This window comes from Quercus suber, unplaced genomic scaffold (genome assembly GCF_002906115.3).
Source record: "Quercus suber isolate HL8 unplaced genomic scaffold, Cork oak 2.0 scaffold_8, whole genome shotgun sequence".
Classification (NCBI taxonomy): Eukaryota; Viridiplantae; Streptophyta; class Magnoliopsida; order Fagales; family Fagaceae; genus Quercus; species Quercus suber.
This window is the reverse complement of record NW_027069474.1, coordinates 2,036,388-2,057,690: the sequence shown is the minus strand read 5'-3', so window position 1 is coordinate 2,057,690 and position 21,303 is coordinate 2,036,388. Positions and strand designations below refer to the sequence as shown.

Sequence of the window (21,303 nt, the reverse complement as noted above, 5' to 3'; positions counted from 1 at the left end):
ACTTACACCAACCAAAATCGAACCCAGGAATCAAATGCAGAAAACAATTTGCATACCCATAAATTTGAACCCATAAACCCACTGATCTACAACTTGAAAACCCACTTATCTCCACCATCCTCAAGATCCCACCATTCTCTTGAACTGGACTTCAGAATCACAACCCACAAACCCATCGCAAACCCGCAAACCCAGATCAACAAAACTCACAACTCACAAACCCACCATCAGAATACACGACCATCTATCTCCACCACCGAGCTGAGAGATAGAGAGATGAAAGAGAAATACCCACCAATCTGACAGAGACTCATCTGAGAGAGAAAAACACTAATCTAAGAGAGAGAGACATTGATCTGTGAGATAGAATCTAGAGAGGATGAGCTTGAGCCATTTGAGTCTAAGTTTGAGCCATTTGGGTATGAGTTTGAGCGAATCGAGAGATAGAGAGAGGGTTGGTCAAAGAAAGAAAAGAAAGAACCAGCACCTATTGTGGTGGTGGCGATAGTGATGAATGAAGGAGGCCGACCATGGAGTTCGAAATATATTTGTGAGAGTTTTGGAAGAGAGAGAGAGAGAGAGAGAGGAAGGTTTAAGAAAGTTTTGGAAGGCTAGGGGAACCAGTTTGATAAGGTAGTGTTAGGGTTTGAAGTTTTTCCTCAGAGTGTGTGTTAGAATTTTTTGGCTTTATAAATGAGAATTCATTTGGTTGCCAAGAAAATACTTAATAAAATAATGAAAAGCAAAAAGAAAAAAGAAAAAAGAAAAGAAAAAGAAGACAAATAAAAGACAAGAAAAGTAAGGATTAATTTGCTAAGAATATAAGTCATGTTTTAGGGAAGAATAGAAAGTACATGATGATGTTCTTCAAAAATATTAATGAATAGAATAAAAAAATGATTTAATTATCTTATTTTATTTTTTAAGAAATTAGAAATTATCAAATTTTTTATAAAATTTCTAATGTGTTTTTTATTTATTTAAAAGCTGACATGGACTTTTTTAATGTTAATTAAAATTTTTTATTATTATTTTAATGGCCACGTAGGCGTTCTGAGTGCTAACATGCACTCCGTTAGCCATGTAAAATATTTATGTTAGGGAACTAACGGTATGGATTGAAATGGGTGGCATTTTTCAAAATAGGGACTAAATGTGGTAAAAATAAAAACTAGGGACCAAAATGGGAATTGGGTCAAAATGTAGGGATGAAAAATGCATTTCTGTCATTTAAGATGTATTAGACCTTTTTTTTAGTGTAGCAACTAAAAAATAAGAAGAATTAGATTACACTACATCTTTGTTGCTGCAATTTAAGATGCATTAGATTTTTTTTTTAATATATAAATGTTTTCTTTTTAAAATTTAAAAAAATTTCTGTAATATGATAAAATCACTTGGCACAACCACGATATCTAAATCCAACTTTTATTATATAGTATACGATACATATACACACACACACACACACACATATATAGTGTTTTTAATAGAAACAACTTTAAATCCTCCACCCAAAATTATCAAATTATTTATAATAAAAAAAATTTGAATAAACTTTCACAATTATTTTAAAGATTAGTGGGTTCTAGTTAACTCAACTAGTAAAGTCTCTAATGGTTGTATAAGAGATTTGAATTCAGGTCTTTTGTTCATTTTTTATATATATAAAAAATTGCCAGTAAAAAAAATATTTTTCTCATAAAAAATTTATAAATAAAGTTATACATTTTCTAAACCATTGAATTTAAGTAGATCTAACGGTAAAAAAAATACACTCATTAATACTGATATTTTGATAAAATTTTTATTTATTATTCTTATTTATAACATTTCATACCTAATTCTTATTCCAAAAATAGGTATGTCTCTCTTTCTAATAGACATGTCTCTCTTCCTTATAATCTTATCCATTACAAGTTTCTCTCTCCTCCGTTACTCTTTCACCTTCATTTTCGTTAAATTTATAGTGGGATACATGTCATAAATGTGAGAGGAAGGTTCTAAAATTTTACCTGCACTAACATAAAGCATTTCTCTATTCCTCTCTACCAGAGAGGGCTCAAGACTAAAAAACTCGCCATGAACATTGCAATACCTCTTCATCGCACAGCTTTCCCAAACACTCATCTCAATGAAACAACCAAACCCGAATGTCCGAAATTCCAACACTCGTCGCGTTTCGCCGAATTACCAAACTCACATGCATGCCTCAGAAACGTTTCTTTAACTCCTCCTCCTCCTCCTCTTCCTCCTACTACTTCTTCTTCGCCTCGGCTCAGAATTCAAACTCGCTCGTCCCGAGTTAGGGTTTCTTCCGACGATTCCGCCAGGCTCAATTCGTCGCCGGAGGAGGAGGAGGGAACTCCGCCTCCGTCGAGCTTCGCCGAGTTCATCACTTCGGAGAGAGTGAAAGTGGTGGCGATGCTTGGCTTGGCTCTGGCGCTTTGCAATGCCGACCGAGTTGTCATGTCCGTGGCCATTGTACCGTTATCGCTCTCTCGTGGATGGAGCCGATCCTTCTCTGGTATTGTTCAGGTGGTTTCTGTTTGGTTGCTGAGAAATTGATATTTCGTTCGTTATTGGAAGTTTCGATTATATTTTTGCATGTTAAATGTGTAAACTTTTTTTTTTTTTTAATTCTCTATAATAGTTTAGAATAAATTGGAAGTGATTAACTGAATTGATTATTGTGGGTTCTAGTTAGCTCGTTCAGTAATGGACTTGGGTTCGACTCCTAAGCGTCTTAGCATGACAATAAAGAGCAATAATCCTCGAGCGAATGCTATAAGTTCAAATTCGCAAAATCTAGATAATAATTGAAAATTTTGGATTGGTAACTAGAAATTATGAAACATTGGTTTTATGTGTGTGCGTGTTTATTTATTTTGTTTCTCGGCTTCAGTGTTAGATTTTTTTTTTTTTTTTTTTTTGAGCTACGATACTGTTCGCGGCTTCAATGTTAGACTTGAATTATAATTATAATGATGAATGATATGCCAATGATGTGTTAAAAAAACTAAGTAGCTTATGTGTTGATGAAATTTTCAACAGATAATTTTTAGTTTACCATGCCGATTAAACTCCACAATGAAGTAATTGAACTAAATGTCCAGACTTGGCTGATGGGTTCTGAAAATGAATAGTTATTATTATTATTATTTTTTTTTTCCATAACATTTTTTCTTCTTTTAAATTTTAGTTGCCCCTGACTCATTGATAAACATTTATGGCAGTCGTCTTTCTTGTGGGGTTACCTGATTTCACCAATAGCTGGAGGAACTCTAGTCGATTATTACGGAGGTAAGGTAGTCATGGCATGGGGTGTGGCTTTGTGGTCGCTAGCAACTTTTCTAACTCCCTGGGCTGCGGAGACTTCTTTGTGGGCCCTGCTTGCTATGCGAGCTCTGCTTGGCATCGCTGAAGGAGTGGCTCTTCCTTGCATGAACAACATGGTCTCAAGGTATAGATAGTTGACAAACTGAATTCTTCACAATGATTAACAATATATTGACAATGTTTATTTACCTATTAAAAATAAAAAGAAAAAAGAAAAAATAATATGTTCCTGAACAGACCATTTTGGTGGTTTTAAGAAGTTGGTCAAGCTAAAATGTTGAAAAAGTTTAAACTTTGTCTTTTAGATGGTTCCCTAAAACAGAACGAGCCAGGGCTGTTGGACTTGCAATGGCTGGTTTTCAGCTTGGAAGTGCTATAGGACTCACACTTTCTCCAATCCTCATGTCACAAGGTGGAATATTTGGACCGTTTGTGATTTTTGGATTATCTGGATTTCTGTGGGTTTTGGTATGGTTATCTGCAACATCAAGTACTCCTGAACGAAACCCTCAGATATCAAAATATGAATTGGAGTACATATTGGACAAGGGGCAGAAATCTTTTCCAACAGAGAATAAAACTAAGACAACAAAAGTGATCCCTCCTTTCAGGCGCTTGCTTTCTAAACTGCCAACATGGTCCCTAATTGTTGCAAATGCCATGCATAGCTGGGTAATGCATTCATATCTTGCACTAGTTTTTGCTAAGGATCATGTTGTGAATGTTATTAATATATGCTAAATAAGTCGATTGGTATGATTGTATTGTCTGGTAGCTATTGTTCTCCGCCCTGGATAAGAGTCTCCTCAGCCCTAAAAATAGCCTTTTCCTAATATTGCTGCCCATTGTATGTGCCCAAAGAAAGGTGAAGAAGTTCATTTAGGTGTGTCCCAACTTTGTTTCCACCTCTTCCCCCAATATCTGTAGAATAAATCCCAGAAGTACTAATTTAAGCAGGTGCAGAGGGAAGCGCTGAGTGTGTGTGGGTGTGTTTGTGTTGTGCATACATCTATCTCTTATGCACCCTATGTCTATGCAATCTCATTACTGTTATTTGTAGATTATGCGTGTTTATGCAAAGTTTCATCCTTCTTTATTTTTTCTGCAGGGTTTTTTTGTTATTCTTTCCTGGATGCCCATTTATTTTAACTCAGTAAGTCCAAATAATTGGCTATGATTTATGGTTCTTTATTAAGGGTGGTCAATGCCTATTTGAATGTTACCTACTATGTACTACAATTTCATCTGCAGATATATCACGTTGACCTCAGGCAAGCGGCATGGTTTAGTGCTGTTCCATGGAGCGTGATGGCTATCATGGGATACTTTGGTGGTTTGTGGTCAGATATGTTGATACAAAGTGGTACAAGTGTCACTTTAACTCGCAAGATCTTTCAGGTGCAGCATTTTTCTTTATCCTTACTTTAATTTGCAATCCAGGTCAGTTTTCACTCTTATGCTTAATTTGAAAGGTTCTTGCTTTTAATCTGATTAAGAAATCAAGGGAGTAAGTAATATCTACTAGTATTTCTTTGAAAATTAGATCAAAATGAAGAAGCTAATATCAAAAAGTAATTAATCTCTCTCGTAGGATCTTATATATATATATATATATATATGAGTTGCATGGTAAATTAATCTCGTGATGTGGAAAACTTTTGTGATCCAAAGTTTATATTGATCAAAATCAAGTTACTATATCATGGAAGTGAGTCTGTAAAACTAGAACTTCTTTTAGAAGGGAACTTTCCTGAATACTTATTTTCTTCAACATGAATTAAATTTCTGGTCACAGCTAATGAAATGGACAAATGGGCATGTTGCAACATCAATATCTTTCTTGGTTACGGTTGCCTTTCTTTGTCTTTTCCCCGTTTCTAGTGATACTGAAGATGGAAAATTGGTTGTTGATGGCATATTTCATCTTTCTATTTCATCTTTTGTGTATATTAACCAGTGCCCATTTTTTCCTTACTTTGTGTTAAATTATATTAAATCTGCTTCTTCTCTGCAGTCAATAGGTTTTGTTGGTCCTGGGATCGCTCTTATTGGTTTAACTTCAGCAAAAACTCCATCAATCGCTTCTGCTTGGCTTACTTTAGCTGTTGGACTGAAATCTTTTAGTCATTCTGGCTTTCTTGTGAATCTTCAGGTTGATGCAGTGAATACTCTTGATTTTAATTTTAAGCTAGAATGGATGTTTCACTTCCCTCTAACCTTCCACTTTGAATATTTGTTACCAGGAGATCGCTCCACAATATTCTGGTGTACTGCATGGTACTTTTATCTTATACCTCATCAATATCTAATTTGTTTGATCTAATGTATTCTTTTTCTGTTCTTCACATGTGATCTAATCTATTCTTTTGAAAGGCTTTGTTACAGAATCACACTTCCTTTGAAAACTTCTTGATAATGTGAAATTACATATTCTAAAAATTCCACTCGGTGAAATAAGTACAAAAACATTGTATAAAAATTGCTGAATGCATTGTAAGAAAGAGTGACTTGATTCAAGTAGAGAGAACAAAGAATGTGGTGAGACAAAAGTGACTTTAAGCAACTAAGCCAACTTATTTGCTTAAAGTTACTTTTTATGTGACCTTTAGGCAAATGAGCTGGCAGCAAAATAAAAGCTTCCAAACACACTTAGTAAAAAAGGGTCATGTTAATTAAGAATGTGATGGAGAGTATAATTTTGGATAGGATAGTATGCAGAAAAGAATACATATGGCCCAACCCTGATTAATTTGTTGAGAATCTATAGGCACATCTAAGTATGGGACTTAAGACTTTGTAGTTGTGGTATTATACTGGAGTCACCCCTGCTTTGAACTCAATTCCGTTTACTAAAGAGTAGCTTCTACAAAAGTGACTTTAAGCAACGAAGCCAACTTATTTGCTTAAAGTTCCTTTTTATGTGACCTTTAGGCAAATGAGCTGGCAGCAAAATAAAAGCTTCCAAACACACACTTAGTAAAAAAATGTCATGTTAATTAAGAATGTGATGGAGAGTATAATTTTGGATAGGATAGTATGCAGAAAAGAATACATATGGCCCAACCCTGATTAATTTGTTGAGAATCTATAGGCACATCTAAGTATGGGACTTAAGACTTTGTAGTTGTGGTATTATACTGGAGTCACCCCTGTTTTGAACTCAATTCCGTATACTAAAGAGTAGCTTCTACATGCTGTGCATGAGTGAAGCGTACTGCTTGGCTTTTTCCACTGACAATATCTCAGGTTCCCCTCCTTGATGCATGAGCTTTCGATATAAGATATAGAGAGATGGAATAAATATTCAAAAAATATGATTTGCCTTTGAACCTGACTAGAAATCAAGTATTGAGTGTCTCTGAGCCTTATAAGGGTGTGATATATGATAACAACTTCATTGTGGCTTTAGGAATTTCGAATACAGGTGGAACATTGGCTGCTATTCTTGGGACAGTTGGAACTGGTTTCTTTGTTGAGCTGGTGGGTTCTTTCCAAGGATTTCTGTTGCTCACATCAATCTTATATTTTCTTTCTGCCCTTTTCTACATCCTGTTTTCTACTGGAGAGAGAGTTAATTTTGATGAAACAGGTCTGTTTCATACCTAGTTATGTCAATTCTTTGAACTTGCTTATTTTTCCCTCTGGAGTTCTAAATTTATGTTTTGGTTATTTCTGGATAGTGTTACTTAAACATAATATCTTATGGACACTATTAATAGTTTCACTGGCAAAGCATTCAGATGATATATGAAAGAACTTTAATTCCATGATATTCTCATATGTTAGTACATTCTATGTAAAAACTAATGCAGCATTAACAGAATGTGTTACCACTATGTTCTAGTTTTCTTATGCGTAGTTAAGAACTCTCACTCACGTTTTTTTAATGTTCCTAGTGGACTATATATTATATTATTGCTAAACAGTTTCTTTTGTGAGATGATGAGATCCTAAGACTCTTGCTACACCCCATAGGTGGTTGATGGTTTGTATGGTCAACTGTAAGGATTGGACCTGAAGGATGGTTAAAAATGTTGAAAAGTGGGATTTTTCCTCCTCCTTCTCCCCCTTTCTCCAAGCAGGAGGCGAGTGCAGTGTGCAGGTTCAAAGTGATGTACAGTGGATGGATTTTTTTTTCTTTCTTAATTTCTTTACTTCTTTTTTTCCCCTTAATTCTACCAAATGTAGATCTTCCAAGGAGGTTTTGTACTGGGATCATCCACAGTTATTTTTCCTTACTTCTCCCCATATTCAAATAAAGATTTCTCAATTTATTTGGAGAAGTCACATCTTCCTCCATCTCAACCAGCTTTCTCAGAAGAGCCGTAGAATTTTTTGTTTAAAAGTGTTTCACAATGTTTTGAGGTGATGAACCCAAAAGACAAGCAACAAGAGTTGGTGAGATTGAGAATTTTATTCCTGATTCAGGTAGCTAATATGTAATAGCGGTTAAAATTTTATTAAGCATCTTACTATCCCACGAAATTCTGGGCTGGTTCTGGAAAATTAATTTCATCAGGTATCATGGATCAACCATAAAATGGGAAGATGAGAACAGGCTTCAGTCCCCTCTTCCTAAAAATTCTCAAGAGGGGGAAGAGGTTCGTGGAGAATGAAAATAAACATGAAAATGGAGTTTCGTATAGGCTTTAAGCATAAGCAATGGCCGAAAAGTACAGAGAATTAAAGATTTTGGGGCCCAATACTCAACGCCATGATATCACACACCGAGCTATGATTTACTGCATATGATCTAGGATATATGAAGGAAGGACTTAGTCAGGCTATTAGATTAAAAGTAAGAAATAACAAATAAGCACATGCACAACCACTCAGCCTCACGGGTGGGGTTTTGGTGTGGAATAATAGGTCTTGAATTCAAACCCTCATTGTCCAGACGGTTTGAAATTAGTTCAACGCAAACATGTGCTTGCTTCCCATTGCTGGAAACTTCCATGGCTTGAAATCACTGGATTCTGGATGGCTTTGAAGTTAGGCTATTGCTCAACTCACCTAACCTAAGCGTTTACAGCTCGTTTACAGCTCTTCAGGTTGAAATGCTTAATTCACCTAATCTAAAGAAGCTTTCCAAAACAAAAGAAAAAAAGAACCACCTAAAGAAGCGTTTTAGGTTGAAGTGCTTGTTTCACCTAAAGAAGCGTTCACATCTTTTTTTACCGTCTAGGTCCCCCAAAGCATTAATTCTTTGAGCGGTAATAACTAATAAGTTATTATTATATTCATGTTCATAACAATTAAAAAAAAAAAAATTTAAATTCAATACTTTAGGTGCAATATGTTAGGTTAGTCAATTAAATTCAAATACCTGGTTACATTAACCAATAAAACACAAACAATGTTATCGGTTCAAAGATAGTTAAATTCAATCCACTTAAGTGTTTAAATTCAATTAGAGTATCTAATGTATTGAAGCTACTGTACTTAAATTTTAATTATGTCACTCAACAACCAAGTTTTATTTAATTACTAATGTTATGCCTATGCGATGCACAGCTTAATAGAAAAGTATATGTAAATCAAACAATTTACTTCAATAATATAATTAAATTACTTATCTAAAAAAATTAGATTAAAAACTTTGAACTTATAAAGGAGATTTGAACAAAAATAAAACGGTAATAAGCACATATAAACATAACACAATATATAATGGATTTCATGAATTTAAAATTGTCTTTATGACTCATAAGCAAAACCTTAAATATATATAAACACAAAAACGAAGAAGAGAAATACATACTTGTAATAGTGTGGATGGTAGGTTTGATAAAGCGTGGATGGTAGGTTTGACAAAGCATTCCAATATGGATTTCACAAATTATGAGAGAAGGAGAATTATTGGTAATGGGGGAGAGAATTGATTAGAATAATAAGTAGTGTGTCTACTTTATATCAAAAAAAGAAGCCATAAAAAAAGAAGAATACACTAAATTAAAACACTCTCTCTCTCTCTCTCTCTCTCTCTCTCTCTCTCTCTCTCTCTCTCTCTCTCTCTCTCTCTCTCTCTTTATATATATATATATATATATTAGAAATTCTAACTCAATTAGGATTCAAAAGTCTTCATCTAATATATAATCTCAAAAAATAATAATAATTATAATAATTTTTCAATTCATGTAAATGGCACCCATAATTCTAACATGATAATTTCAGAGGGTCCTAGCTATGAATGTTTCTCTCTAGTTGGTTTGTCTCTATAGAAAAAGACTTAACTTATCAGAAATACAAAAAATCAGATAATGAATCTTTTTTTTTTTTTAATAAATAAACAAATGAAATTATGGGGTTACCAAGTAGACTTGGATGTGTATTTATATTCCAATGTGTATGTAACTCTTTCTATTCACGTAAAAACCAAAAGAAAAAAAAGTTAACCATGTGTGAAGAGGAAAAAATCACAATGAAGAGTGGTTTATCTCAATAATCAAATAGATATAAGTTATAACTCTTCAACTCATGCACATGTCTAACTCTTCCTAAGTTCCTAACTATGCACATTGGTTTTTTTTTTTATTTTTTTTATTTTTTAATCCAAAGAAAAAAAGAAGTAACCATGTATGACTATGAAGAGGAAAAAAAAATAGAAAAAAAATAAATTAATAATAAAATGATTAAAATTTGAATTGTAATCAAATTAAGATTTTTATCAACTTAGAAATTATAGAAGAAGAAGATAAGATAAAAAAAAAATCATAATTATTTTCTTTAAAATCTAAAAAAAAAATATGCAATTTGGTGAAGTTACTTGACGTAATCACAGCTTAATCAAGAATCATGTATAAACTAAATAAAATAGGAAAACATTTTTGAATTTAAGTAAAATTAAATAATAAAATAGATAGAACAATTTATCAGCAAATTTATTAATAATTGATACCATAACCATATGAATCAAATAAAACTTAATAAATTTAGGTTAAACAAAAGACAAAAAATACACAAAACTTATTCAATTTGATGAAAGAAATTAGAGTAAACAAATATATAAAAAATTAGTGGAAACAAATACATTCCTATAGGGTTGTAAGTAGAAGAAGAGAAGAAAAAAAAAATCATAGAGTAAGTATTTATTATGAATTATTTGATATATACACACTCTACATTGAAAAAGTTGATATGAATAAAAAGTCTAATACTAATGTAATTTGTGGAAGTGTGGATTATAGGAAAATAAGATAAGAACAAAATATTACATCTATATTTTTTTTTTTGAAAATATAAAAAATATGAACTAATAATGCTAAAATTTTTAAGTTGATTTTAACATATATAATATTAAATTGATTTTAATGTATATATACGACATAATTTAAGTTTTTTTTAGATTACAATATAATTTATGTTTTTTTTTTTTAAGAAAATCTAAAAAATATTAATAACGTTGCTGTTTTTGGATGTGTAGTAATGTAATTTATGTAAAAGAAATAAAAGGATTAGATGAAGAATCATATGTAACTTAAAAAAAAAAGATAACAATTACAATTTTGTGTCTATCCATGAGGTGTTTTAAAAAAATAAAAAATAAAATTAAAGGTTGATATTAGTAGTTGTATACACGTACTATGATTGTTTTTTTTTTTTTTTTTTAATAATTAATGTTGACATGAACAATTAGTGTGAAACTAAAATTCTAATGCTAGAACTCATAAATCATAAATGAAGTAGATCTCCTATTGCTAATTAAATAAATCACTTAGAAATTATAGATAAATTAATAATAAAAGGATTAGATGACGAATTTAGATTGTATTCAAATTAAAATTTTTATCAACTTAGAAATTATAGGAGAAGAAAATAAGAATAAATAAAAATTATATATTTTTAAAAATTTAACAAAATTTCTGCAATTTGGTGAAGTTATATGGTGCAGTTACGGCTTCTAAACTCAACTTTTATTATATAGTGTATGATTTATTATAGTGTATGCTAAGAATTCATAACTCAGTGATATTCGGGTGCCCCTCATTGAGGGGGAGGGGGGACAACCTGGAATCAAATTCCTCACCTGCTTCTTGACTCTTGTAAGCAAAAGTGCAAAAGCAAAATAAAACCCATTTGCACATGTCATGTGACATTGTCTTTCCCGCGTTGATCTAGTTATCCACATATATTGTTTAATGTTTATTACAATGGGCTTATAATGTACAGTCGTACAAACCAGCCCAGCCCCAGCCCATAGCGCCAATGCATCCCAATTCACCAACTTTGACATTCTCTTCTGTGTCATCAAAGTCAGCCCCCCAAAATTGGAACCTTCAACTAAAGAAACCAGGACGAATTCAGAAGTTTTTTAACTTCATTGATTAATTCAAAATTTAATAATTTAGAATTCTGTCGTGCGGCCATGTCATAGTTTATTTTTCAACGTTACTGTAAAATTATAAACGAGTAAATAACAACCATGGCATGAGTTGCTTGAACCAGTCTCACTCACATTAAATATGACAACAACATGAGCAACCAACCAAGCCAACAACAAGACCATTCCACCTCAAATCTTTGGGGAAATGATATGATCAAACTCACAAACTCACAAAAACCCAAAAGTCCATTTTCTCTACAGATGAAGAATGGTCCAAGCCCCCTTAACTTTCCATCACCCTCAAACCAAAGAAGACAGAACTTGAACCTGCAACATGGTTACACAAACAAGCACAATCATACAACTCACAGCTCTGTCTTGGATTATGTCAAAGGTGCAGCCAAGAGAGTTTCTGGAGTTTTCACCAAACTTTTCAGGCGGAGAAAGCAAAACCACCCAGAAGAGATTCTTGTACCTGATTTCAGCAGAAATACAGCTCCAATAAGAGGAACTTCCTGTAAGTTTTCTGATTTCATTTTGTTCTAAATTATAGTATTGGAACCTCAGGGAAAACATCTTATAGTCATCTACATTGGTCAAAATAACACCTCCTTAGTCCTACCTGTATAGCTTTATATATAAGTTACAACTTCAGCACCAATATTTTATAGTGAGTCAGGGTTCGAACTCAGATTACCTACTCTTATACCATGATAAATTTATTTGTTGGATCTAACAATTTACTAAGTGTAACGTCATATAAAATTTTTAATGAAGTGGTACTGGATGCACCTTTAGATTTGTTCAAAATTTAATTAGGATCATGAAATGGATCAATTTCAAGTGGAGAGAATCTTAATATGATATATTTCTGTGTCCCAAAAGCATAAGCGGTAGGAAAATGGTAATTTTAATTATTTAATCATTATTATAACAGTCTTGTCGATTCATGAAACTATAATGAAAGCATTATCATTATTAAAGAAGCCAGAATTTCTTAACTAATAATATCTCTTGTAAATGGGCACCAATTCACTCGTATTTCCTATGCTTTGCTGTTTCAACAGATTTCTCTTCAGAAAGCAGCCTTAAAAGTTCATCAACATACGCGTCCTCTACTTCACGTTGTTCATCTGTTGTTTCCAATGGCCAAGTTGGGAATTTCTCCTTGGAAGAGATTTTTAAGGCAACCGAAAATTTCTCTCCGGCTAATAAAATTGGGGAAGGTGCGTTTGGAACAGTGTACAAGGGGAGGCTCAAAGATGGAAGACTAGTTGCAATAAAGCGCATGAAACAGGTATACTAAGATTAATAGTGGTGCCTTTGATTGATAATGTTTTAATACTAGATACAATGTAAAACCTAACTATAAAATATCACTTGAATTGTCATGTTTAAAGCTAATGATTTGATGTGATTAAGGGACAAAAATGTATTAGAAGTATAAATATAGGTCATTTGCCATTGGTGAGCATAACAACTTGAAAATATGTGCAGAACAAGTATGACAAGCGTTTATCATTGGAGTTCAAGAATGAAATACTTACCTTGTCAATGATTGAGCATCTAAATTTGGTGAGGTTATATGGATATCTGGAGCATGGAGATGAGCAGATGATTCTGGTTGAATACATCAGCAACGGAACACTTCGGGAACATTTAGATGGTAAGTCAAGCAACAACTATTTATAACTCTGAAGGATAATTGTGAGTAGAATCAAGGAAAACATAAGCAGAAGTCAAGTATACATGTGTGCTGTATGTGAAAAACTAAATAGTTCACAACTAATTCCTGTTGAGCTTTTGTCCAATTCCATTAAGCAGAAGAACAGTATAAATCAAATGAGAAAAAGAAATGAAAGAAAATTCATTCTAACAGTATGATTCTACACTAAAGAACTAGCTCTTTCTTTCATTCTTATTGACTGGAAAATCTTTGTTTCCTGTAAGAAGAGAATCATGTGATAAAGTTTTGGCTTCACTCTCAATGCCGAAACTCCAATTCACTTCAGATACTTGAGCATTTGGTTGGATCTTATGATTTTTTTTTTTTTTTTTTGTAACAATTACTTGAACCGTTTACCTATGAGCAGAAAGTGCAGTTGCTCAATTAACAGCTGAAATGTTAACTAGGAAAAGAAAATGAAAAGATTAATCATCTTTTTATGCAGGTAAACTGGGAAACGGACTTGAAATGGCAGAGCGGCTGGAGATTGCAATAGATATTGCCCATGCAATTACCTACCTTCACATGTACACAGGTATGCATAGAACTTGGTTGAAACTTGGGCCACTTAAGCTCCAAAAATTAACATTAAGCAACTTCATATTCATGGAATAGTGCAAAGATTTCTAAGAGTTTAGTAATTTTACTCTCCATCTGATACCAATTTATGGACTTATAATATACAGATCCAAACAATTAAATCCTTGGGAATTTTCCACTTGTTACATTTTGAAAAATAAAGAATCATTTAAAAGTAAAACGTAGGCCTTTTGAGAAGTGTACTCCTTGGTCAAGAACAAAACTCTTTGCAAGACCTTTTTTCTTTTCTTTTTTGGTGACAACACTTGAAGATCTGAACTTCTTTTATGTAATTAACAGATCATCCAATAATCCACAGAGATATAAAAGCGTCAAACATCCTCATAACAGAGAAACTGCGTGCCAAAGTGGCAGACTTCGGGTTTGCACGATTGGCTGCAAACGATCCTGATGCAAGTCATATTTCAACTCAAATCAAAGGAACAGTAGGCTACTTGGATCCTGACTACCTCAGGACAAATCAACTCACTGACAAGAGTGATGTTTACTCCTTTGGTGTATTGCTTGTAGAAATGATGACTGGAAGACAACCCATTGAATCAAGGAGACCAACGCTTGAGCGAGTAACAATAAGATGGGTAAGTATTCTGTCATCCCAGAAATACTACAAATACTACCTAGTAATTTTCTGAAGTAGCCTTATTTGCATCAAGATGTGCCAAATTTTCCAAGTATCTAATGAATTAGTTACAGCATAACTATTGCTTTAAACACAATGCAAGCCATGCCTTTTTTATTTTTCTTTATTTAAGTACAAAATAGAAAGCCATGCCTAGTTATATGATTTTAAGAGTTGAAAATAATTTAATTAAGACCATATAATGTTTAAAGTCACATATAAGTAGATTTGATAGTTGATACTACTGATTTTGTGCCATGCATAATAAAAACTATATTTAAATTAAACAAAATAATTCAATAATAAAATTTAAATTGAACAATAAAATAGATAATAAAATTGAAACAACAAATATTGCTTTAAATTACACTGTACAGCACAATGTGTATGACCGAGTTTTTGTTAAAACCAAAAATTATAATAAAAATATTAAATAACTTCCAAAAAAAATAGCTGAACTTTTTAAATTTCTCAAAACTTTTGATAATTAAGTTTTAAATGAAGTAATATCTTAAATTTCTTGAAAATTTTGTAGTAGAGTTTTACTTAAAGCAAATTATTTAATAATTAATTTGTACCTATAATGCACTATATAGCAAAAGAACATCATATGACATGTATTTCTTTCATTGAGACACCTGGTAGATTATTTAAATAAATAATGAAAACTCTTCAATTTTTAGAAACTTTTGGTAATATAATTCTAATGGAAGTAATATCCTTTCACTTCCTTAAACATTGACTATAGAGTTTCATTTAGAACAAACTTTGTTAATAATTTTAATATACTCATAGTGTGGCACATATGTGAAAGGATAAGAAAAATGAAAAATAAAATATAAATAAAAAGAGAGAGGGCATCCATTTGGTGCAATCACAGCGTGTAAGACACACATGTATCTACGACTAGACACACTTTTTATGATACAATATATGATTTCACTTTGTATAATCGATATGCAGTACTAGTAGTTTGTGTTTTTTGTGTTAACTGCTGATTCATATACTGCACATGTACCTTGGTTAATCAGAGAATTGATGGAAATACTAAAATATCATAAGAAAGCATTCTATTCAAAACAAAATATAGGAAGTTTGTTTAGCGATGCCTTGATGGAAAAGCAAGAGAGGGTAGAAACCAATCTAGAAACAGAAAAATGCATATAACAGTCTTGATCCTGTTTTTACTTTTTACAAGTTGAAAATAAGACCTAAATTTATAATGCCCAAAGGTTGGATATGCCCCGGCAGTCACAATCCATTGCTTATGCAATTATAAACTGGCTTGTCAGTTGCATTCATCTTCATGATGATGCATTATTTATAAATTTTCACTTTTGACTTCTTTCAAGTTTAAAAAACTTATCTTAACCAAATCTAAACTCAAGGTTGACCAGATCAATTCTAGGTTATCTGCTTGACACAGTCTTAGTTACCAGAAGAAAATAATAATACATTTGACGTATTAAACTATTATATCATCAAGATGAAAAGATCAAACATTTCCTGTCACTTTTTGTAGACATTTGCCATATGGAACTTCCTACATAAAACTGGAGTCGCATCATTCAACCTCTGCTGTCATCCACCTTTTTTCTAGTATTGCATATGAGACATTCATCACATGAACTCATTATAGTTGCCATGACCAGTCTCATCTATCCCTTCATATGTCCTGCTCCTGTGTCTTAGAGACAATCATCAGGTATCACAATATATATACCTGATTTGCTTACAAAGTGAAAAATGAAAGGAAAACATTTCCAATGGAAAAACCACTACGGCAACACAAACATTCTCAAAGAAAATCCACTATATAAGAAACAGTTACAATAGTCAGTGACTAACAAATCCTTTGTAGCCTATATTCTATGCAACCTCTGCCAACACTCCGCTTGCTTTTCTACCTTGATGGTCCCAGAACCTCTGGAATCCTTATATGTTGAATTCCTCCAAGCCAAAACCTCTGGCACTCCAAGAAACCTCCCTGAAGATTTGACTGCAGTGAACCTCACTAGATATTTAGCTCTATGGTTTCAATTTCTCTAGCACTCTCCATAGGAATGAAATATGATTGTGCTAATAAAATGGGTATTTCTCTGAAGCACTAGGCATGATTCTTTTAGGATATTGGGTATATCATGGGGATGCAAGAACAAATGCATGAGATAAAGAACCAAATTGAGAGAGAAGTGGGATAAACTAGCAAAATCTCACTTTTGGTTTTCTTCACAAATTTGGTTACAGACCTTAAGAGCTCAACCTCAGCTCAAACTTCTCTGTTGCTTGCTTCAAATAATAGCTGAAGCGAAAAACCAACCCCCTCTATGCTCGAATAACAATAGCTGAGCTTTTTCTCAAATGCACAGCATTACGTCTCTGCTCTCTATTTGTTTTGTGCTAAAGCTTCAGAGCCTCTCCTCCAAAAAAAAAAAAAAAATGAGACCAACGCTTGAGCGAGTAACAATAAGATGGGTAAGTATTCTGTCATCCCAGAAATACTACAAATACTACCTAGTAATTTTCTGAAGTAGCCTTATTTGCATCAAGATGTGCCAAATTTTCCAAGTATCTAATGAATTAGTTACAGCATAACTATTGCTTTAAACACAATGCAAGCCATGCCTTTTTTATTTTTCTTTATTTAAGTACAAAATAGAAAGCCATGCCTAGTTATATGATTTTAAGAGTTGAAAATAATTTAATTAAGACCATATAATGTTTAAAGTCACATATAAGTAGATTTGATAGTTGATACTACTGATTTTGTGCCATGCATAATAAAAACTATATTTAAATTAAACAAAATAATTCAATAATAAAATTTAAATTGAACAATAAAATGGATAATAAAATTTAAACAACAAATATTGCTTTAAATTACACTGTAAAGCACAATGTGTATGACCGAGTTTTTGTTAAAACCAAAAATTATAATAAAAATATTAAATAACTTCCAAAAAAATAGCTGAACTTTTTAAATTTCTCAAAACTTTTGATAATTAAGTTTTAAATGAAGGAATATCTTAAATTTCTTGAAAATTTTGTAGTAGAGTTTTACTTAAAGCAAATTATTTAATAATTAATTTGTACCTATAATGCACTATATAGCAAAAGAAAATCATATGACATGTATTTCTTTCATTGAGACACCTGGTAGATTATTAAAATAAATAATGAAAACTCTTCAATTTTTAGAAACTTTTGGTAATATAATTCTAATGGAAGTAATATCCTTTCACTTCCTTAAACATTGACTATAGAGTTTCATTTAGAACAAACTTTGTTAATAATTTTAATATACTCATAGTGTGGCACATATGTGAAAGGATAAGAAAAATGAAAAATAAAATATAAATAAAAAGAGAGAGGGCATCCATTTGGTGCAATCACAGCGTGTAAGACACACCTGTATCTACGACTAAACACACTTTTTATGATACAATATATGATTTCACTTTGTATAATCAATATGCAGTACTAGTAGTTTGTGTTTTTTGTGTTAACTGCTGATTCATATACTGCACATGTACCTTGGTTAATCAGAGAATTGATGGAAATGCTAAAATATCATAAGAAAGCATTCTATTCAAAACAAAATATAGGAAGTTTGTTTAGCGATGCCTTGATGGAAAAGCAAGAGAGGGTAGAAACCAATCTAGAAGCAGAAAAATGCATATAACAGTCTTGATCCTGTTTTTACTTTTTACAAGTTGAAAATAAGGCCTAAATTCATAATGCCCAAAGGTTGGATATGCCCCGGCAGTCACAATCCATTGCTCATGCAATTATAAACTGGCTTGTCAGTTGCATTCATCTTCATGATGATGCATTATTTATAAATTTTCACTTTTGACTTCTTTCAAGTTTAAAAAACTTATCTTAACCAAATCTAAACTCAAGGTTGACCAGATCAATTCTAGGTTATCTGCTTGACACAGTCTTAGTTACCAGAAGAAAATAATAATACATTTGACGTATTAAACTATTATATCATCAAGATGAAAAGATCAAACATTTCCTGTCACTTTTTGTAGACATTTGCCATATGGAACTTCCTACATAAAACTGGAGTCGCATCATTCAACCTCTGCTGTCATCCACCTTTTTTCTAGTATTGCATATGAGACATTCATCACATGAACTCATTATAGTTGCCACGACCAGTCTCATCTATCCCTTCATATGTCCTGCTCCTGTGTCTTAGAGACAATCATCAGGTATCACAATATGTATACCTAATTTGCTTACAAAGTGAAAAATGAAAGGAAAACATTCATATGAGACAATCATCAGTCTCATCCACCTTTTTTCTAGTATTGCATATGAGACATTCATCACATGAACTCATTATAGTTGCCATGACCAGTCTCATCTATCCCTTCATATGTCCTGCTCCTGTGTCTTAGAGACAATCATCAGGTATCACAATATACATACCTGATTTGCTTACAAAGTGAAAAATGAAAGGAAAACATTTCCAATGGAAAAACCACTACGGCAACACAAACATTCTCAAAGAAAATCCACTATATAAGAAACAGTTACAATAGTCAGTGACTAACAAATCCTTTGTAGCCTAAATTCTATGCAACCTCTGCCAACACTCCGCTTGCTTTTCTACCTTGATGGTCCCAGAACCTCTGGAATCCTTATATGTTGAATTCCTCCAAGCCAAAACCTCTGGCACTCCAAGAAACCTCCCTGAAGATTTGACTGCAGTGAACCTCACTAGATATTTGGCTCTATGGTTTCAATTTCTCTAGCACTCTCCATAGGAATGAAATATGATTGTGCTAATAAAATGGGTATTTCTCTGAAGCACTAGGCATGATTCTTTTAGGATATTGGGTATATCAAGGGGATGCAAGAACAAATGCATGAGATCAAGAAACAAATTGAGAGAGAAGTGGGATAAACTAGCAAAATCTCACTTTTGGTTTTCTTCACAAATTTGGTTACAGAGCTTAAGAGCTCAACCTCAGCTCAAACTTCTCTGTTGCTTGCTTCTAATAATAGCTGAAGCAAAAACCCAACCCCCTCTATGCTTGAATAACAATGGCTGAGCTTTTTCTCAAATGCACCGCATTATGTCTCTGCTCTCTATTTGTTTTGTGCTAAAGCTTCAGAGCCTCACCTCCAAAAAATAATAATAATAATAATAATTCAATACTCTCTATGTCTTTTTGGCTCAAGGGTGCAACCAATCCTCTGCCATCAACTGAGAGCCATTTAATGCAGCTTCTTCACCATTTACGCTGACAAACAACTTAAGTTTTACTTTATAATCATTTTAAACTCAAATATTAAACCTATTAGCTTATGTTGGTTAGGAAGTGATACTTTTTCAGCTCCTATTATGAACAACATCAAATGGCATTAGTTATGAAAACAACAGAAAATATATACGCATTTTGTTTTGAATTATAAAAGGGCCTTGCCATGTTAGTCAATAAGGAGAATAAACTTGCATAGCGTTGCACTATATCTTCGAACATTTATTATTATAATAACTGAATTAGTAATGGAAATTCTTATAATTTCAAAGACTCGCTTAATATTATGATATATGACATGTCAAAGAAACTCAGAATGAGATAAACAAATTCATGTTTGCAGGCTATTCAGAAATTGAAAGATGGAGAGGTTGTGCTTGCCATGGATCCAAGGCTGAATAGGTGCCCGGCATCAAACATGGCAGTGGAGAAGGTACTCAAATTAGCTCAAACATGCCTTGCACCTTTGAGAAAATCAAGACCTTCCATGAAAAAATGTGCTGAGGAATTATGGGAAATACGAAAAGATTTTAAAGAAAGATTTGTTCCTCCTCCTCCTTCTCCTCTTATTTCTCATCGTTCTGCAAAATTTCCTGAGAGAGATGCCCAGGGATCTTTTAGTATTGAAGATGGTGAGTACATCAAATTTGATTCTGCCTGATCGAGCGGCAAGTGTGAATTTAAGATAAAGAATGTTATCCTGCATCTTTGCAATTTTTTCTTTTGTGTATAAACCCAGAGGTTAGCTTAGGGCAAAGCAAGCTTTAAAAAAGAAAAAAAAAATCAAATGTTATTAGTTCAAAGAGACTGTTCATTCTTTTTGAGTCTAGGAGGATATGTAATGTAGATGCCAAATTGTTTGTACTCCCAATGATATAGCATGAGGAAGAAGACAACCTTCGTTTGATTATAATAGAAAGTGAGACATGTGTACAATGTGGACTATTTGAAAGTTTGATATGAAGAAGTTAGATTTGTTCATTGAGATTTCTTGCAAATCATATATGGTATCAGTATTGATGAAGCTAGGAAATTTACTAGTGAGTCACACGATACCTTCGCGCTCGAACGTAAACTTACACAATACAAAGAAGAAAACCTATCAAAGGGCGCCGGTGTGGTGCCAGCCAAATACCCTCCGAAAGTTAAGTCAGAAAGTATTCTCACAACTCTAGAGTGCTAGAGATGGTAGATAATGCGTACCTCTATTGGTGAGAGTATTGGGGCTTTTATAATAGTCGAAAGTTTTTCCTCTTAGACTTGGCATCCAAGTCTTTTCCTTGTAGAAATCATCTTTTTTAGAGTCCAAAACGTGGTGGACAGATCTTCTCCTTATAGGGAAGATCTTCACCAATACATGAGAATTCTAGAGTCCAAGTTGCGCAAGGACTCTATTTAGGGCTTTACGAGAATGGGC

General features: G+C 32.9%; 2 protein-coding genes across 2 annotated transcripts; both read left to right on the top strand.

Annotated features, from left to right (window-relative positions):
• The first annotated feature begins 1,962 nt into the window (after positions 1–1,962).
• On the top strand, positions 1,963–7,644 carry LOC111993877 (probable anion transporter 4, chloroplastic). Its single transcript, XM_024025705.2, has 9 exons — positions 1,963–2,538; positions 3,237–3,463; positions 3,645–4,011; positions 4,448–4,492; positions 4,591–4,737; positions 5,354–5,491; positions 5,583–5,616; positions 6,749–6,928; positions 7,315–7,644. Exons 1-9 carry the CDS (start codon positions 2,083–2,085, stop codon positions 7,320–7,322), a joined length of 1,602 nt encoding a protein of 533 aa, XP_023881473.1. The 5' UTR covers positions 1,963–2,082; the 3' UTR covers positions 7,323–7,644.
• Positions 7,645–11,746: 4,102 nt separating this feature from the next.
• On the top strand, positions 11,747–20,869 carry LOC111993869 (calmodulin-binding receptor-like cytoplasmic kinase 2). Its single transcript, XM_024025692.2, has 6 exons — positions 11,747–12,182; positions 12,733–12,962; positions 13,163–13,331; positions 13,837–13,926; positions 14,271–14,569; positions 20,230–20,869. The coding sequence occupies exons 1-6, from the start codon at positions 11,816–11,818 to the stop codon at positions 20,545–20,547; spliced, it is 1,473 nt and encodes a 490-aa protein (XP_023881460.2). The 5' UTR covers positions 11,747–11,815; the 3' UTR covers positions 20,548–20,869.
• The last annotated feature ends 434 nt before the right edge of the window (positions 20,870–21,303 follow it).

Bases quoted from the DNA above. Each gene is read 5' to 3' on its own strand.
- LOC111993877 (XM_024025705.2), top strand. From the start codon at position 2,083: ATGAACATTGCAATACCTCTTCATCGCACAGCTTTCCCAAACACTCAT. The intron at 3,464-3,644 runs GTATAGATAGTT...TTTGTCTTTTAG, and splicing joins ATGAACAACATGGTCTCAAG to ATGGTTCCCTAAAACAGAAC. The intron at 5,492-5,582 runs GTTGATGCAGTG...ATTTGTTACCAG, and splicing joins GCTTTCTTGTGAATCTTCAG to GAGATCGCTCCACAATATTC.
- LOC111993869 (XM_024025692.2), top strand. From the start codon at position 11,816: ATGAGCAACCAACCAAGCCAACAACAAGACCATTCCACCTCAAATCTT. The intron at 13,332-13,836 runs GTAAGTCAAGCA...CTTTTTATGCAG, and splicing joins ACTTCGGGAACATTTAGATG to GTAAACTGGGAAACGGACTT. The intron at 13,927-14,270 runs GTATGCATAGAA...TGTAATTAACAG, and splicing joins CTACCTTCACATGTACACAG to ATCATCCAATAATCCACAGA.